The sequence below is a fragment of the Limulus polyphemus genome, unplaced genomic scaffold, assembly GCF_000517525.1.
Source record: "Limulus polyphemus unplaced genomic scaffold, Limulus_polyphemus-2.1.2 Scaffold807, whole genome shotgun sequence".
Taxonomy (NCBI): domain Eukaryota; kingdom Metazoa; phylum Arthropoda; class Merostomata; order Xiphosura; family Limulidae; genus Limulus; species Limulus polyphemus.
Genome location: NW_013666417.1, coordinates 68,166 through 84,562, shown reverse-complemented (window position 1 = coordinate 84,562; position 16,397 = coordinate 68,166). Strand labels below are relative to the sequence as shown.

The window sequence follows — 16,397 nt, the reverse complement described above, 5'->3', positions numbered from 1 at the left end:
ACGGGAGTCAAAGAAAATAGTCAGCATCACTTTGACGTTGCTGCGCACTTGGCGGCCCTTCTTTGGTCTTGGTGACGTCGAATGCTTCCACTGTGACGACTGGGATTTGGTTTCCGGTTCGTACCCGTACACCCAAGACTTGTCACCAGTGATTATGGTGTTCATGAAGTCGGGGTCACTGTTTGTGGAGTCCAGCATGTCCTGTGAGACTTCAACATGAAGTTCCTTTTGCTCCGCCGTAAGCAGCTTCGGCACGAATTTCGCCGCCACTCTCTTCATAGCCAAATCTTCGGTCATAATGGAATGTGCCGAAAAAAGTGCTGATGCCCACCTCTTCCGCAATTTCTCGGATAGTCACGCAACGGTCCCGCATCACCATAGCGTTCACTTTGGCAATGACCTGGTCATTTCGGCATGTTGATGGCCGACCGGAGCGTGGCTCGCTCTCCACCGTTGTGCGGCCATCTTTAAACCGTTTGTACCACTCCTTAATCTGTGTGATGCCCATAGCATCGTCACCGAAAGCCGTCTGAACCTTCCGAATGGTTTCCACCTGGCTGTCTCCCAGTTTCTGGCAAAATTTGATGCAGTAGCGCTGCTCCAGTCGTTCTGTCATTTTCCTTGCAATGAAAAACCGACGAGAGCACTACACACTACCTCACTCAATGGCTGCTTGCCAACAACTGACGGGAAAAATTCACGCATGCGCACGAAGGTTCAAGGTCGGCTCATGCAAGCGTGCTTGATTCAAATCCATTAGGTTATCGCAAAAAAAATAAGGTCGGATACTTTTCTCACAGGCCTCGTATATTAACATTTAATTCATGATATAATTATGACACAATATTACAGTTTGTTTTAGAGAAGAATGCTGCTTCTAGCAGCAATCCCAAATTCCAAAACATGCATACCTCTGCTGACACTTAGCTATTTCTCGATTTTCATCTTTGCCATCTAAACATCGTGTTTGTTTGCTCCAGTCTTTATACCCCACTGAACTGCCCTCTGCAATATCTTTGCAAATAACTTGCAAAACTTTACACTGGTCCTCACACACCCTGTAATGTATATAAGCACTGTATGCATAGTACTCTGTTGTTTGTTTTTCCCATTGCTGATATTTCATTGTTTTTCTTTTGCTGTTCAAGAAAGGAAAAAGAAAAAAAAGATGGTATGAATTCCTGTGTAATGGTTTCTTGCACAAGGGTTAACTAGACTTCCTCCATTCCTTCTTTGTTGTCTGGTGGTAGTTGGGGGGGAGTCCTTCATGCAGCCCTGGGGGTTCAGAGTTGGCTTCTCATCATGAACCTGAATGTACGGGGGAGAATTTAGGTACTGTTTTCTGCTTCTTCTTTCACTAGAGCTGCCTCTACTGTGGGCTCATCTGATCAGCCACCTTCTGCCTCTTTTCTGCTTATAGTTATGCGAGTTTGTGAAACTTTAGGGATTCATCCCCTGGCTTTTGAGTCTACTCTGCCTTGTTGCCAGATAGATCTTGGGGGGGGATTTTTTAGTTTTTCCTCCTTCTCCGTATATTGCCGTGTATGCTGGGATGTTTGCAATGCAATTATGAGAGAGTATTGCTATGCCTTGCTCCCCTTGTTTAACAGAACAACATGCCCTGGCTCATCGTCGTCTGGCTGTAGTATATTTGGACACTCAACAGTTGAATTTGTTGTTGGATCTATGGGGTTCCAGTGTAGAACCTGTTATCTCTCTTACCAGATCTCCATTTTTGTGGATTCATTTCACTCCTACTACTGTATTGTGATACTCCTCTTCATGATTTCTGGGAGTCGCCCCTTTTTCGGCCTTACTAGTCTTCTGGAGTTCCTGAAACTTTCGAAGCCTGATTTTATACGTCGTGTTTGCAGTTTTCATTATCAACATTGTCTGCTTGTCTCTCTTCTACTCCAACGGGTAATTCTGAAGGATCGATGATTTGCATCTTGCAGCCCCCACCTTCGACACCTCATCCTATTGGTTTACAGAATCAGTTCTGTCTGTATTTTCGGGGATCTTCGGGAGGTTGGGATGGCATCAGTGGCATTGATATCTACCCATTCAGAAGGTCAATCCTGTTCATCCAGGATTCTATTCTCATCTTTTTCTGGTGACCAAGAACACTAGAGATTGGCTTCTTATCATCAATCTGTCTCAACTCAATCTCTTCCTACAGCCTTCTTGTTTCACCATGGAATCTTCAACTTCAATGGCACTTCACACCTGATCTTTGGATGACCAAGTTTGATGTTACACCTCCCTTCACATCCCCATAGCAGTCTTTTCATCATTTTCTACATATTTTGCTCAAGGACCAGATATAGTAGTTCCAGGCTCTCCTTTTTGGACTTGCTTCAGCACTATATGTTTTCTGCCAAGTAGTATGGGCCTTTGAGCAGCATCTTCATTTTCTGGGTCTGTGTACACATCACTATTTGGAAAATTGACTTCTTTTGGCACACTACATTGCCACACTACATCCACGTATTCTCCTTTCAGATGCCAGAAGGGTGGACTTCATATCAGGTTGAAAAAATCCATTCTCTCACCAACTCCATACATGGTCCATCTTGGGGTGTTTTTCAATGCACTTTGAGTCAAGCTCAACCTTCTCCCCTCAGACTTCATGCTAGGGAAGGGTTTGTTAGGCATTTGCTTACGTCACCTTCTCCCACTGTATGGATTTGGAGATTTTGGCTTCCCTAGAATCCCTCATTCTACAGTTTCTATTTATTTAACATTATCCTCCATCAACCTACTATGGCAATCTATTGATTGAAATGTACTACATATTATCAGTGGGTCTTTGGTGAGCCTTCAAGCCACTTCATCCAATGGTCTCTATAGTTTCTAGTTTTTTGACATGGATTTTTGAAAGGTTTGGCTTCTACTTTGCATTATATACAACATCCTTTGCTGCTTCCTTTCACACGAAGGCTTTTTTTACTCCTGTGCTATCTTGTTTTCTGATCCTTCCATATTCTTCATTCCAAACTATCATTTCAGTTGCCTAATTGGTAGCTTAGAGTTGTTTTTTTCATTCATTATCACTTTATCCCTTCAAACCTATGGCCCCCTGTTCTTTGTATCACCTTTCCCTCAAGGTATATTTCTATTGTTGTTAGCTTCCAGATGCAGCTGTTCTGATTTATTTGCCATCCCTGTTCAACTGACTCACTATCCTTCCACCTATTTTTTGCTCTATCCAGACAGATCCTTCCTACTGAAGACTCACTGCCAGAGAAGGGAATAAATTCTTTTCTCATATTCTTTTCCCAGGCATTTCTCATCTTTACAATCTATCATACCCTTATCTTTTTGTGTCCAGTCAGAGCACTTGATGTTCTGTGGCTTGTACAGAACTGTTAAGGAGCCCTATGCACCTGTTTTTTATTTAGTGGGATCCTGCAGTGTCCTTGGATTTATCACCCATTACTTTAACCAGGGGACTTCAGGATTTGATTCCTATAGCCTGTTTGGGGTTATCTCTTTTAGATTGGAATATACTCCACATCACTTCTCACCAGATTTGGCATCTATCAATGTCATTATCTGCTCATCTGATCTTTTCTCTGGGGGATATTTTGCGGGCTGGTATGTGGTCTTCTCCCACACTTTCCTATCTCATTACGTTCATGATCTGGCAGTTTCCTCTTCTGTGGGATTTTTACCTCCCCCTCTCCCCTTCTCCATAGCTGTTGACAACCTCTGCTAGATTTTAACAAGGAGTCGTGTAACTTTTTTACCTGATCAACAGTTTTTTTATTCTAGGGTCCCTCTTTATTTCTGTTGGATCCCACTCAGTGCCAAGTGTTGCCCAGTCAGGTGTGCTTTTATTTTTTTCAATCCCGCACTGGCAACCTTTATATCGGTTCATGGCGGCAACAGGCTCTGTCGAGATGAGGTGTTCCTTAAGACCATCTAGATGCAATTCTGGATGTAAGTATTATCTCACAATACAAATCCAATGAACTGCTACTCATGAACTAAAGGGGATTTTGCCAGTCCCTGCTGATCTTAGAGCTGAATCAGTCAAGATTGGTTTGCTTTTTAAACTTGAGGAATGTGCTTCACCTGTTGCATTGTCTCCGGAGACCTGTTCCTTAGGGCTCCCCACCGCATACATGTCCCCCTACTGCTTCTAGTGGAGCTAAGGAGTCCTTACCACACCCAGTTCCCAGTTGCTGGTGAGGTGGACAGAGGATTTTCCTTTGGATGCTTAGTTTTGTCCACTCTCGGAGAAGAGGGCGAAGTTGGGGACCCTCCTACCTGGGCCCCTGGAAGTTTTTCTCAGATGTCAAGAGGAGCAGGACTCTTACCTATTCAGTGGAGGTGTGCTTTGACCCTCTTATGAAGACTGTCAGGTCTTGGGTTGTTTTTAGGCCCTTGGTTGAACAGTGTTCCATGTTCTTGATAATTCCATGGGTAAGTGTAATTCTTCTTGCCCACTTGGTTGGGGCTGGTCCATCATACATACTTGTGTAATATTCCCCCCTTTTCACTTTTCTGTAGTTCTGGGTGTAGAGCATACCTATTCTTGATGTAGTGCGGTTTACCTTGCTTGGGTAGCACCTCTCATGGTACACCTTCGTTCTATGCAGATGCTTTCTGTATGAATTATTCCCTCACTGGTCCCTCTGCCTTTTCAATGTGGTATTCTAGTTACAAATGTCAGCAGAAGTATGTATGTTTTGGAAGTTATGATTTTTCTAATCTGAAAATGTATTTCCAAACATACTTACCTATGCTGATGCTCTCGCTCCCTTCCTCCCCACTAAGAGCTGGTGTTAGTGACTGGGATGGGATAAGTCTCACAAAAGTGATTATATTGTCGACATACAGTGCTTATATATATAGTACTTGCATAGAGTGAGGACCGGTGTGAAGTTTTGCAAATTAGATATTGCTGAGGGCAGTCAAGTGGGGCAAGTGAACACGATGTTTAGATGGCAAATATGAAGATTGAGAAATAGCTATACATGTCAGCAGAAGTAAGTATGTTTGGAAATACATTTTCAAATCAGGAAAATGATAACTTTGCTAGTGGGAAAAAAGGAACAAGCACCATTTGCTAATGCCTTCAAAAGTGATGTTCAAGGCTCTTACACTTTTATGCAAACTAATCTTTTCTTGTTTTTGGTTAGCAATACTTGTATTCTTACTGAAATGAGAGAATAAGCAACATTATGACATAAGTTATGGAGGTATTAAGAAGAATTTTATGCATACCTGGTTGATGTATACAAAATTTTGTTTTGAACATAGATGTTTGCCATGCTTTTGTAATTTTACATTAAAGTGTAAGATCGATATATTTTTTAAATATCTGGTAAACAAATTAAAGGGAAAAATATGAAACATGCTTTTAGGCTTATGTGAGCTTATGATTTTTATTTTTGTGCTTATATTTGGTCATGGTAAAATGTTTACTTGAAATTGATATTATGTAGTTCATCATCTTTTTTTATTTTAAGACAACCTCTCATGTAGTAGACAAAAGATGTAAACTATGTTCATCTTCTTCAGGTGAATGGATCAGGAAGTGACACTTCACAAGAACCAGCTTTAAAGAAAATGAAGTTGGATGGTATGTTCAAATGAAGACTGCTTATAATGCAATACATTATAATTCCTTTGGATTACTTGTGATATAATTGTGGAATATGAAAATGAATGGTATAACTTACATTCACAAAGATACGACATACACTAGTACAGTATATTTATGTATATATCAACATTTTTTCCTTGCATTTTAAGTTTTAGATTTTGTAAGTTGGTGTTTGATGCAGTAAAGTCAAGTACAGTATCAGTAAACAAAAGCTCTTGATTTAACAATATTAGTTTCACTTTGGTAAGATATTTGAACAACTGAGTAATATTTTCATTTCATTAGTCTTACTCAGAGACAGAAGAGTCGTCGTACACAAGGGATCTACCCTCAAGGTGTGTCAAACTAGGAAAGGTCAACCTTTGTGACAGAAAACACACTGTATGAGTTATGTTGTTACTAGTATTAGAAGTCAAATGCTTATTAGAATATAAGTCGTACCTAGCTATAGTCATGAAGTATTTTGTGCATTCTTTAACTACCAAGTCTTACTAACACAGCATATTTCTGATGTAGAGTTCCATGTATCCAGAAGACTTGCCAGTGCTTTCTTCAGTATTTTATGAAAAAAAAATTTTATTTGTAGAAGTATTTCTGCCTGTCATATGAACCTGTTCTTTATACAGGCATGATTTCTAGTGGAGTAAAGTGATACTGAAAACAATGTTGTTGAGATTTTACTCTTTTAGCAAGAAGGAAAGATGGCAATATAAGGTTTTTTCCCATGTTTTTTGTAAAATAAAACGTTTCAAATAGGTAATACATCTATACCTTACTACTTAGGGATTTCTCTAAGAATATTTAAATTTCCTCAACGTGTGTAGTTAGCTAAGTTATAATGAACAATTCTTATGGAATCTGAAACATGAAGTTCTACCATATTTGGAGTAAATTTTAACATTGCTGAAGGTTTTTAGTTAAGTGGTGGCCTTGATGGGCTGAGCAGCCTTCTGTCATTTTGCTAATGTTTAAAAGTTGGGAATGCAACCATAAAGAAGTAATAAAGCATATTAAAATATTTTTTATGTTACAGGTCTAAGTTACACTAATGTTAGCCTAAAATGGCATGATTAACTTTTCAGTTTTTCATTAGTAATTATCATGTTTGAGTAACATTTTTGATTATCAAAAAATTACAAGCCCTTGGTGCTCAAAATATGTCTTTTGCTACACAATCGTATAATACTTAAGAAAATACTTAAGAATTTTAAAGCTTATAAAAGTGTTTGTTACTAATTACAGTTTTATACTGGCTTTCTTGGTAGTGATAAATCAAGAGTAATAAAACAAAATTCATTTAAGTTTTTAATTTCCAGTGCAGAATGTAAAAAACTGCAAAAATTATCATTTGTTTGCAAAAGGTGATGTATTATTTTTAAGAAAAGAAAGAAAAAGCATGCATTGTTTGTAAATGCATAAGTGGCAGTCTCTCCATTTAGTAACCTTTATGAGTGAACTTTGCATTTGTAATTATGTACATCTTATCATAACCTTTGTAAAATATACCTGATGTTACAGAATTTTTTTTAATTTCTAGAAAGAACTTTATTAAAAAGTTGGTGTAATTCTTTATCATTTGAATTATCTAAAAAAATTAATTTTAGAGTCCCTCTAAGTCATAATCATTTTCCAGTTGAGGTTTTCAAAGTACATTTATATATCACAACTGTAAATTGTTAAAACCCTCACCACATTAAACACAAGTGACTGAAGATGATAACAAGTACTACTGTAAGTGAATGTAAAATTATTGGATTTTATTTCTCTAACCAAACAACAGGAGGGAGAAAAGGGCAGTACAGAATGTTATGCTTTGTACTATAAGCAGATTTTTTGTCTGAAATGCAATGTTCCATTTCTATACACTAATGATTTAACTTTTGTTCCATAATGTGATTTTCATACAATTGGAGACACACACAATTGGGAAACAACTTTAAAAGAGCACTGATTCATTAAAATTATTAAATGCAAAAGTGACAACACTAGCTTCAAAGCAAAACGAGTTATTTCACAACGTTCTGTCTTTTGATACAGGTATTAAAAGAAATTTAATTTACAATACTATATAAACATAAAGTATTAAATGAGTACATAAGTGTTGAAGGATAAACTCTCAGGTTTCAAAATTTGCATTAAATAGGATAATTGTAATACATATAGGGGACATTATTTTAAACTAGCTGAATTTAAAAAAAAAAATTAAATAACACCTTAGTGCTGACAGTCTAGCACAAGAATGAAATATAGGTTTTTCAAGTGAAATACAAGTAAAAATAAATAAAAATCAAAAATTATTTCCATGAAAGCCCAAGTACTACTAAATACAGGGTTATGCACATATACTCCAACTATTAATTTATTAATTTTTTTCTTGATTTTGTAATTTAACACAAACATAGAGCTAAAGACAGTATCCTTTAGCTTTCATGGATCCAGATGTTAGGTTCAAGTTAGGCAGAAGTCATGTGACCAGATAAATACCTTTAAACTTTGACATCAAAGTTCTGACTTTACTTTTTATTTCCCACAACAAGATTCAAGTGATTTATTTTTTTGACTGTGCTGAAGGCAACAAACAGTATCATCACACTTGGTTTCCAAATTCTAGACATTGGCCAGACAAATTGCTGAAACAATACACATTCTTTGAACTCAGGAAGCACAAGACAGGATAAGTCATTCAGCATTCTCAATCAGATATCCCCATGTTTAGTATGTTAATATCAATTATACAAATCTGTTGTTAAAGTTTATTTCAGTACAAAGAAAAAAAAAGAGTTAAATGTATATAAATAGACCTAATTGGAAAAGTGTTAATGATGATTTGGAAGAGTATCATGTGTGTATTTTTTTAACACACATATTTGTGTTTATTTGATTGATTGTTTGTTGCAGGAGGTAATTGTTAATTGTGTAAGATATAGACCATAAAGAGGTATTATTCTGGAAACCCCTTTTAATTTAACATTTTCTGCAGATCCCCAAATATGTCAATGGTTTTTGGTTTGTAAAAAGGATTCTGTGCACTTGAAAAGCTACTCCAAGATTAAATGTTTTAATTCACATAAGTTTGTTTTTACAAAAAATATTTTTATTCTATCTATAAGTCATATTTTTCTAAATATGTTTTATAGAATTTTATACATGACTTGCTGCCCCCCTGGAGTACCTTAGTGGACCCCAGTTTGAGAAATGCTGCTGTACTAATTACTTATAGATATAATTGCATTTTAAGTATGCAGTCCAATCAAACTTGTACATTGCTGCCCATTATGGTATTCTTCCTTCACTCAGAATGTTTACAGCAAATTACTTTAGAATAACCCTTTGGAAAAAAAGTTTTCTCTAATTTTTCAATGGCCTTTCATTTTAGGCCAGAATTTGACAAAACTACTCAATTTGTACTACTCAATTTGTCAAGATATAAGAAAAAGCAATGTTATGCACATAGGCATGGAAATCCTGCTAAGTCTAAAAATCATGACCAACACTCGAATGTAAATTAAAAAATGAAAATGCAGGGAATTTATAAAATGGTTTTGAATTATTTTGCATGGTGACATTATTTATTCAAATTGCAAAAAAATAAAATAAATGAAAATGGTTTATCTTAGATTCTGAAAAAAGTTTTTCAGTGCTTAAAATTGCACACACACACACACATCATGGAAATAATTAACCTCTAAACAAACAACATTTCCTTTATTAAATGATGTTTTCACATTGTGAATATGTTTGATATAGAAATGTGAAGATTCCTTATTTTTCAAAACCTTGTTGGCACTTGGAATGAGAAATGATTTCTCCCTGTTTTAGGAGTCTGGTTTGACCCCACATTAGGTGTGGTTTAAACTTGCAAAGTTAGGTAAAACTACAGAGAGAACCCCTAGCTGTGACCACTAACATATAAAGGTTCAATCAAAATTAATTTGTATTTATATTTGAGCTTTAAAAATGTTTAATGATAGTGATTCATAATTGTTGTTGCTAGAGCTGCAATATAGCATTGCTTTCTGTAATTTCTTGCTGATTATGAGGAAGCACAACAGTTGTAATTGATTTGACATGGTGTAGCAGAATTAACATGTATAAAGACATGGCAGTATGTGTAAGAAGCATCTTGAACATTGAAACCAGCATTTATTCATCCTTCACATTGTGTACAATTAAATTTTCTGTTTAAGTATTATTAGTTTTCAAAAATGTCTTACATTGGCATGATTTTAAAATAAACTTAAGTGTTCCCTCAATGCTTTTTAATTAGGAATTCCTGCTAAAAGATTGCAGTGTTGTTATTTTTTGAGCATAATCAGTTAGAAAATCTTAAAACCAATATTTTTTAGTGTTCAGATAAATGTAATTATATGTACATCAATAGAATGTACAGTTTTTTGTTTTCATCAACTCTGAATATAGTTTTTTAGTCAGTTGTTAAGATAAATTGACATAATAAAAGTTCTGTCATTCATTTTATTACTAAAACAGAAACATTTCTTTTCATATTGTACAATCCTAATTTCTCAAAACTACTAAAAGTTTGAGTTAAATTTATATTAAGTTTACTACCAGTTCTGGCAAGCCCTTCTTTATTCATGTGAATTTTAAAAGTCACAAAGTGACAGTACTTTATGAAACTTTGTGAATCTGACTTTAAGCCTAAAGGAATTTAATTTCGGTAGTCATTAAACACCTACATATGTGTGCAGTTTTGCTATTGCTGTAGAACGTCTTCAATTTTTTTATGTGCATATGTAATATGCTTTAATGACTTTCTTTTTTATTTTGGTAGTATTTCTTTCTAGAAATGTAGCAGTCATCTAGGAGTGGAGAAAACAGTTTCTTTGTTGCTATGGCCTACATGTACGACAAAGAATGTAAATATATATATAGATATATTTGTAAATGCTACCAAGTTAGGCTTTGACTGAAGAATTTTGTTTTCAGGCTGTAAATCTTAAATATTGAAGTGGTTGACACTTTAATATTATAATCTGGAGTAGTGCTTAATAGTTCTGAGACTAATTCTCATGTTTTGCTGTGATATTTCCTTTCAAAACTCCTGAGATTTTGACAGTATCCTAAAACCTTCTGTTTCACACTATATTTGTGCTTATTTTTTCATTTCATCTACACGCTTGCTATACAAAACCACACTAGACTTTGAAATGAGGCACTTGATGTTAAAAAATCAGATTTAAGAATGGGCTCATTATTCTTACCTGTGCCCCAGTTTGATTAGAATAGTTTGTATTATGTATATAATTTATGCTGTGGGTACATATAAGAATATTCAGTAGTTATTTCCTGGTCTTGTAAGTCTTACCAACAGTAACTTGAACAAAATTTAATTAAAAATAGTTTTTTAAAATAGCTATTAAAATGTTTATTTATGGTTTTATAGAATTTTTCTTTAATTTCAGCTATACTAATTTCATATTAGCACACACTTTTCATATTAGCATATTCTGGTTACTACCTTATATGTTATATGTATATACATTATAATCGGACTGGGAAAAGAAACACTTTTTCAAAAAAAATGAGGTGATATGTTTAAGAAATACATATTGATGGCCTTTTATTTCAGTCAGTGTTATCTGAAGTACACTGTAGTACTGCATGTTATGAATTTGGGTTACGAATTTACTCTAAGATATTGCATAATACATCATTTGATGTAATGTGTCTTTCTATTTTTACTTGCAGGAATGGACTGGCCACAAAATACCACATGTTTTCATTGATGTAGGCTTAATGAAGTACTCACAAATGCATCATATCATCAATAAATTGATATATATATTATGGCTTCGTTATTAAGTTATTTTTATTCTTTTTATCATTTTGAATAATTTGATTTTAGTAGACAGTTTACACTAGCTCCATTTTTTGCATAAAAAGCTAGAAATTAAATCTGTATAGACTATTGTAAGGCCTTCCAACATCTCCAATTTGGTACTTTTTCAGGTCATCCCTTTTTTTCCAAAAATTACTATTTTTCCCTGTTTTGGGGGGAATGGGGCTGTGTGTTACCTTTTCAGGTTGATTGTTTGTGGCAGAAACCTTTCGAGTGACACAGGTGTTCAGATATCTTTAAGGAGGTTTTTTTTCATATTTAGAGAACTTGATATGAGTATCAAATATATAGAAATAACAGGTAACAAAATTGAACTCCATAGTGAGTCAGGGGTGTGAAATTTTCAGAAAAAATTCTTGTCCAAGAGAAAAAATATTCTACAAATCTATTTCCCTCTTTCCTCCACAAAATGTAAAAAACATAGAATATAATTTTTAAGATTTTGCTTTTATTTAACAGTTACCATAATAAGGACAATGTCATTGGCAGCTCAGTTTGATTGGGAATTGTGTATAACATGTTATACACCTAAGCTATTTTTATATACATATATATATATATATATGTATTTTATGGTTTTTAACATTTAGTTATTATGATTTTACAGTGCAACATGTAGAATACCCCATGCACAAACTGTTTACATTAATGGATGTACGTAGTTTAAGTAGATATGTTACTTTGTGTATGTGACTGTGAATTTGTAAGTTAAAGGGATATGTATATTTAGTTTTGGTTTGAAGTATAAAAGTATGCATTTTTTAAAAAGATTGTGTGTACGTGCTAAACTTTTGCACTTTAGAATTTTTAGTTTCTTGTATAGTTCCCTAGAAATTTACCTGGAGTGTGAAAAATATACATATACATACTTGTCAAATGGGCAAAGTATAACAGTAAAACTTGTCATCCCAGACGTTGGACAATATGAATTCCACACCCCTGTGAGTACACTGTTAATTTCTAAGTATTTATTAATTGCCATCCCAAAATGTCATGTCACCCTATTACCATGATATTTTAATATAATGCACTACTTTTTCATTAATTTGCCCTATGATGTGCCATTGGAGGGCCTACAATAAGATGTTTTTGGTAATAACAAAATTAGTAATGAGACCATGATTTATATAACTGTAATATTTATTTATTTCAATTCCCTAGTTTTAAAATTTTTAATGAAAATAGTATTTATTAATATTTATTGTCTTGAAAAAAGTAAGTTGTCCCCATTTTATAGAATTTCCATGGACTAAGAGATTTTTCTAGATCATTGTTATAAATATAAAATAAATTAACATTGTTTTTAAGAATACAGTATTTATTACTGGGTGGATACAGTAATGGTTTGTATCAGTAACATTAATTTTTACCATGACTGGGCGATATACAGTATTCATTTTGGTGACCATGCTGATGTTGATATGTTTCGTTCTTTTCTCTTTTTTCTTGTATTTTTGTACTGTGTAGTTTGAAAGCAAAACAAGAGAAGCAACCTGCTCACTGCACAACTGCTCTTGCTCGTGCGAATCATGCAAAAAGCAGCTCAAAATGCTAGGAGCTGTGAGATTTGCTTGACTGACATATCAGTGGTAAACGTTCTCTTCACACTACTTTTTGCATTGACTTAATTATCCTGTTTAGTGCCCTGCAATGAATTATTTTTGGCAGGTACCAGGTAATTGCAAATCATATTTTTATGTTTTGGGTCATATGATATACCATTGCAGAGCATAGCTTATGGTTATAAATAGCCTCATGGCTGCATTTTACATGTAAATCAAAGCTGAACTATTTTTTTGTCCAAAATTTAATTGGTCTTGTATTTCTGAGGGTTGATGAAATAGAACTAACTAGATCATTACATTTAATTTATGATAGAGATTTGTGTATTTACATTTGTTTGGTACCCTGAGTTTACTACTTTATGTTTCAGTAGTAAAAGTGTTTACATATTTTCAAAAACTAAAATGTGTTAATGTCATTAAATGATGTATGAGTATTAAACAAACCTACATATTATTTTAAAGGGAATTATCTACATTTTGATTTGTTGATTTTGAGCTTAATTAATGACATTTATTTGTATGTGCAATAGATTTGTACTATTTTCAAATAACCATTTTAAATTTTAGTTTTACAAATACAGTCTTCATTATATAATAAATAGATGGAAATATAATACACAATATTCTCACAATGTAAAGAACAGGAAGTGAAGAAATACATGTGCTTCTGCTTGAAAATTTGGAGTTTCAACAAAAATCAAAACTGATATCACTGACCAAATGTAAATGTCCTATGTGTAACAAAAAGTTTGGCTGCTGCCATTAAAAATAAATAATTTTGAACAAGTTTTGGAATAATTAACTTCATATTACATTCAATTATTAAGTGTATAATTTTTCAGTTTCAGTAATTTAAGTGATTTTAATTATAGTTTGACTTGCATGGCAATTACAGAGTAAAACAAGTAGACTATCATTGAAATGAACACGTAAATAGATATAAATTGGATCAAACAAGTTACAATTTTATTTTCATTCCAGCATTGGTAAATCCTGTGAATGAACATCAGATAAACTAAACTGTTATTGAAACAAACAGAAACTAATTTTCTACCTTTGTTGTTATTACCATCAAAGTGTAGCTGAACTTTATATCCTAGAATAGAGAAAGATGAAAAAAGATAGGTAAAATCATACTTAAGAAACATTTTCATTGTTGTTCCAACTAATCCTATTAACAGGTATTTGTATTTCTGCAGAAACTAATGTGGCCAACACAATGACACAGCATGAACAGACTGGTCCAATCTTAGCAGGACCTGGGGCTATGCGATCCCCTAGCTCACTGTTAGGGATTGGCCTTCAGAAGCTGACATCTGAGCAGCAGGAAATGGTTACTAAAGCCAAGAAGTATGCCATGGAACAAAGCATAAAGAATGTTCTGATGAAGCAGACAATAGCCCACCAACATCAGGTAGGTATCAAAGGGCAAAACTTTAAAATAGGAATTTTCTGATAGTGCAGCTATATATATTAACAGATTATTTAACTATTACAAGCATGTATATTCATTCTTTGAAGCTAAAATTGTTGCTATAGTAAAGTATTGGATGAATAATGAAAAGGCAGTCAGTTTGAAAACTGAGTTCATATTTTTAGCTAGAACTTGGAACTCTAAAAAAAATGTTATATTTGCTTTGCAGAAGTATTTTTAAATATTTTTACTTTAAGACACATTTCATATGAAATTTTTAAGCAGACAATTTTAACAGATTGTTTTTCATTTTGTTTTTGTCAATTTAGCAACAGAAGCTGCTCCAGTACCATCAGGCCTTAGTCCTCATGTGTAGGTTAGTATTCAGACAACCACTGGTAAGATAACAATTAAACAGTCTGTGGATGTAATTGTGTAAAAATACATTCATACTTTTTTTTTTAAAACATATATACTGTTTGTAATATTTTGAGAAGTAGAAAGATAAAGTACATATAATAGGTTATTATGTTATTGTTGTAATAACTTATATACTGTTGGAGCAGAAGTTTTGTATATTTTGGTAGACATTTCAGGCTGTGTTAAAAGTTTAACCCAGTTCTTGAACCATCTTGTTGAATTTGAAGCACAACTTTAAAGCTTTAAATACCCTAAACATTATATTGAAAACATTAACTTTTAATGCAATTAAAAAGTTACTAATCAGCTTTGGACAAACTTTTGTTCCTTCTGCAAATGAGCAGTTCATGTACTACATGCAGACATTAGTTTTTACAGGCAAAGGTTTTTACAATTATCAGAAAGGGAATACTTGTATTTACAGGCTCGCAGGACTACCTAGCAGATAACTTTATTTCACAAATACATAGTATTTTTGCAAACTCTTTAATCTTACATACACAAGTTCAGTCGATTGGGTCTATCCTGTACTGGAGAATTAAAGATTACTATAATTCTAACTTCATATATCTTCACAAAGTTTGGCAGTCTTTTAGCAAACATTAAAAGTGTGTTGTGCACAAAAAAATCAGATTTTTTGCTAAAGATTCATCTGGGAATTTACGGAGTTAGTCTGCATGAAAGATATGATGATAGGAATACAACTACTTATTTTTATTTTACAGTTTTCATATTTCATTTGCATAAACTTCTAGAACTTCCTAAATGAATATAAAAAAAAATTTTGGTAACATTGTATATTTTATCTGTAGGTTTCTCTACACAAGCAGCATACTTTATTCCAGGGACATATAAGTACAATGAAAAGAATGATTGAAAAACAGCTCCTTCCTTTTTAGTATTGACTGTGAAGTTACAAATTACTTACAGTCACAGCTTAAACCTTTATTCTTTCACTAAATTTGGTTTTGTTTGTATTTTGCTGTATGAAGCAGTAGCTTCCCCCTCTTCAAACATTAAGTTGTTTCAAGCTCTTATATCTCAGTTGAAGAATAAATTTGGACTGATGTTTACATTATGACTTAGCACTATCTATAGTATAAGTACTTTGTGCTAAACTCAGGAGATCAAAGGGTTTAAGAAAAAATCTAAATTGGGCAATTTGGAGTGTAAATGCCATGTGATACAGATAGGTGAAGACTGAGATATTAAATATTTCCTTTTAAAATTAAGGAATTAACATAACATAATGTTTTGGGACAACATGGAACCTATTGGTCCATTTTGGCTGTTCCATCCTCTAAATAAATTAAAAAAAAATAAAGCCTGTCTTAATCATTCATATACTTATCAACTTTTTCTTAAACTCACCTAAATTTACTGCCCCTAAAACATCCGAAAGCAATCCATTCCAAAGGCCAACCACTCTGTTAGAAAAATAAAACTGTCTTAGCTGAAGATGACTCATACCTTGCCAAAATTTATACTTGTGTCCCCTAGTCTCACTATTTTCACTGTTAAATA

At 33.8% G+C, this 16,397-nt stretch overlaps 1 protein-coding gene across 6 annotated transcripts in view; it reads left to right on the top strand.

The window, feature by feature from the left end:
• Window positions 1–16,397, top strand: part of LOC106460641 (poly(U)-binding-splicing factor half pint-like) — a 71,083-nt gene that overhangs the window by 5,004 nt on the left and 49,682 nt on the right. Inside the window, exons 2-6 of one of the 6 annotated variants that reach the window (XM_022387406.1) lie at window positions 5,530–5,590; window positions 5,900–12,415; window positions 12,942–13,063; window positions 14,239–14,453; window positions 14,783–14,829. In XM_022387406.1, the coding sequence (XP_022243114.1) occupies window positions 14,259–14,453; window positions 14,783–14,829 (242 nt within the window). In that variant the 5' untranslated portion in view covers window positions 5,530–5,590; window positions 5,900–12,415; window positions 12,942–13,063; window positions 14,239–14,258. Of the gene's footprint in view, window positions 1–5,529; window positions 5,591–5,899; window positions 13,150–14,238; window positions 14,454–14,782; window positions 14,830–16,397 lie in introns of those variants that run through there. The other 5 variants (XM_022387405.1, XM_022387407.1, XM_013920369.2 and 2 more) reach the window with 5 other exon arrangements.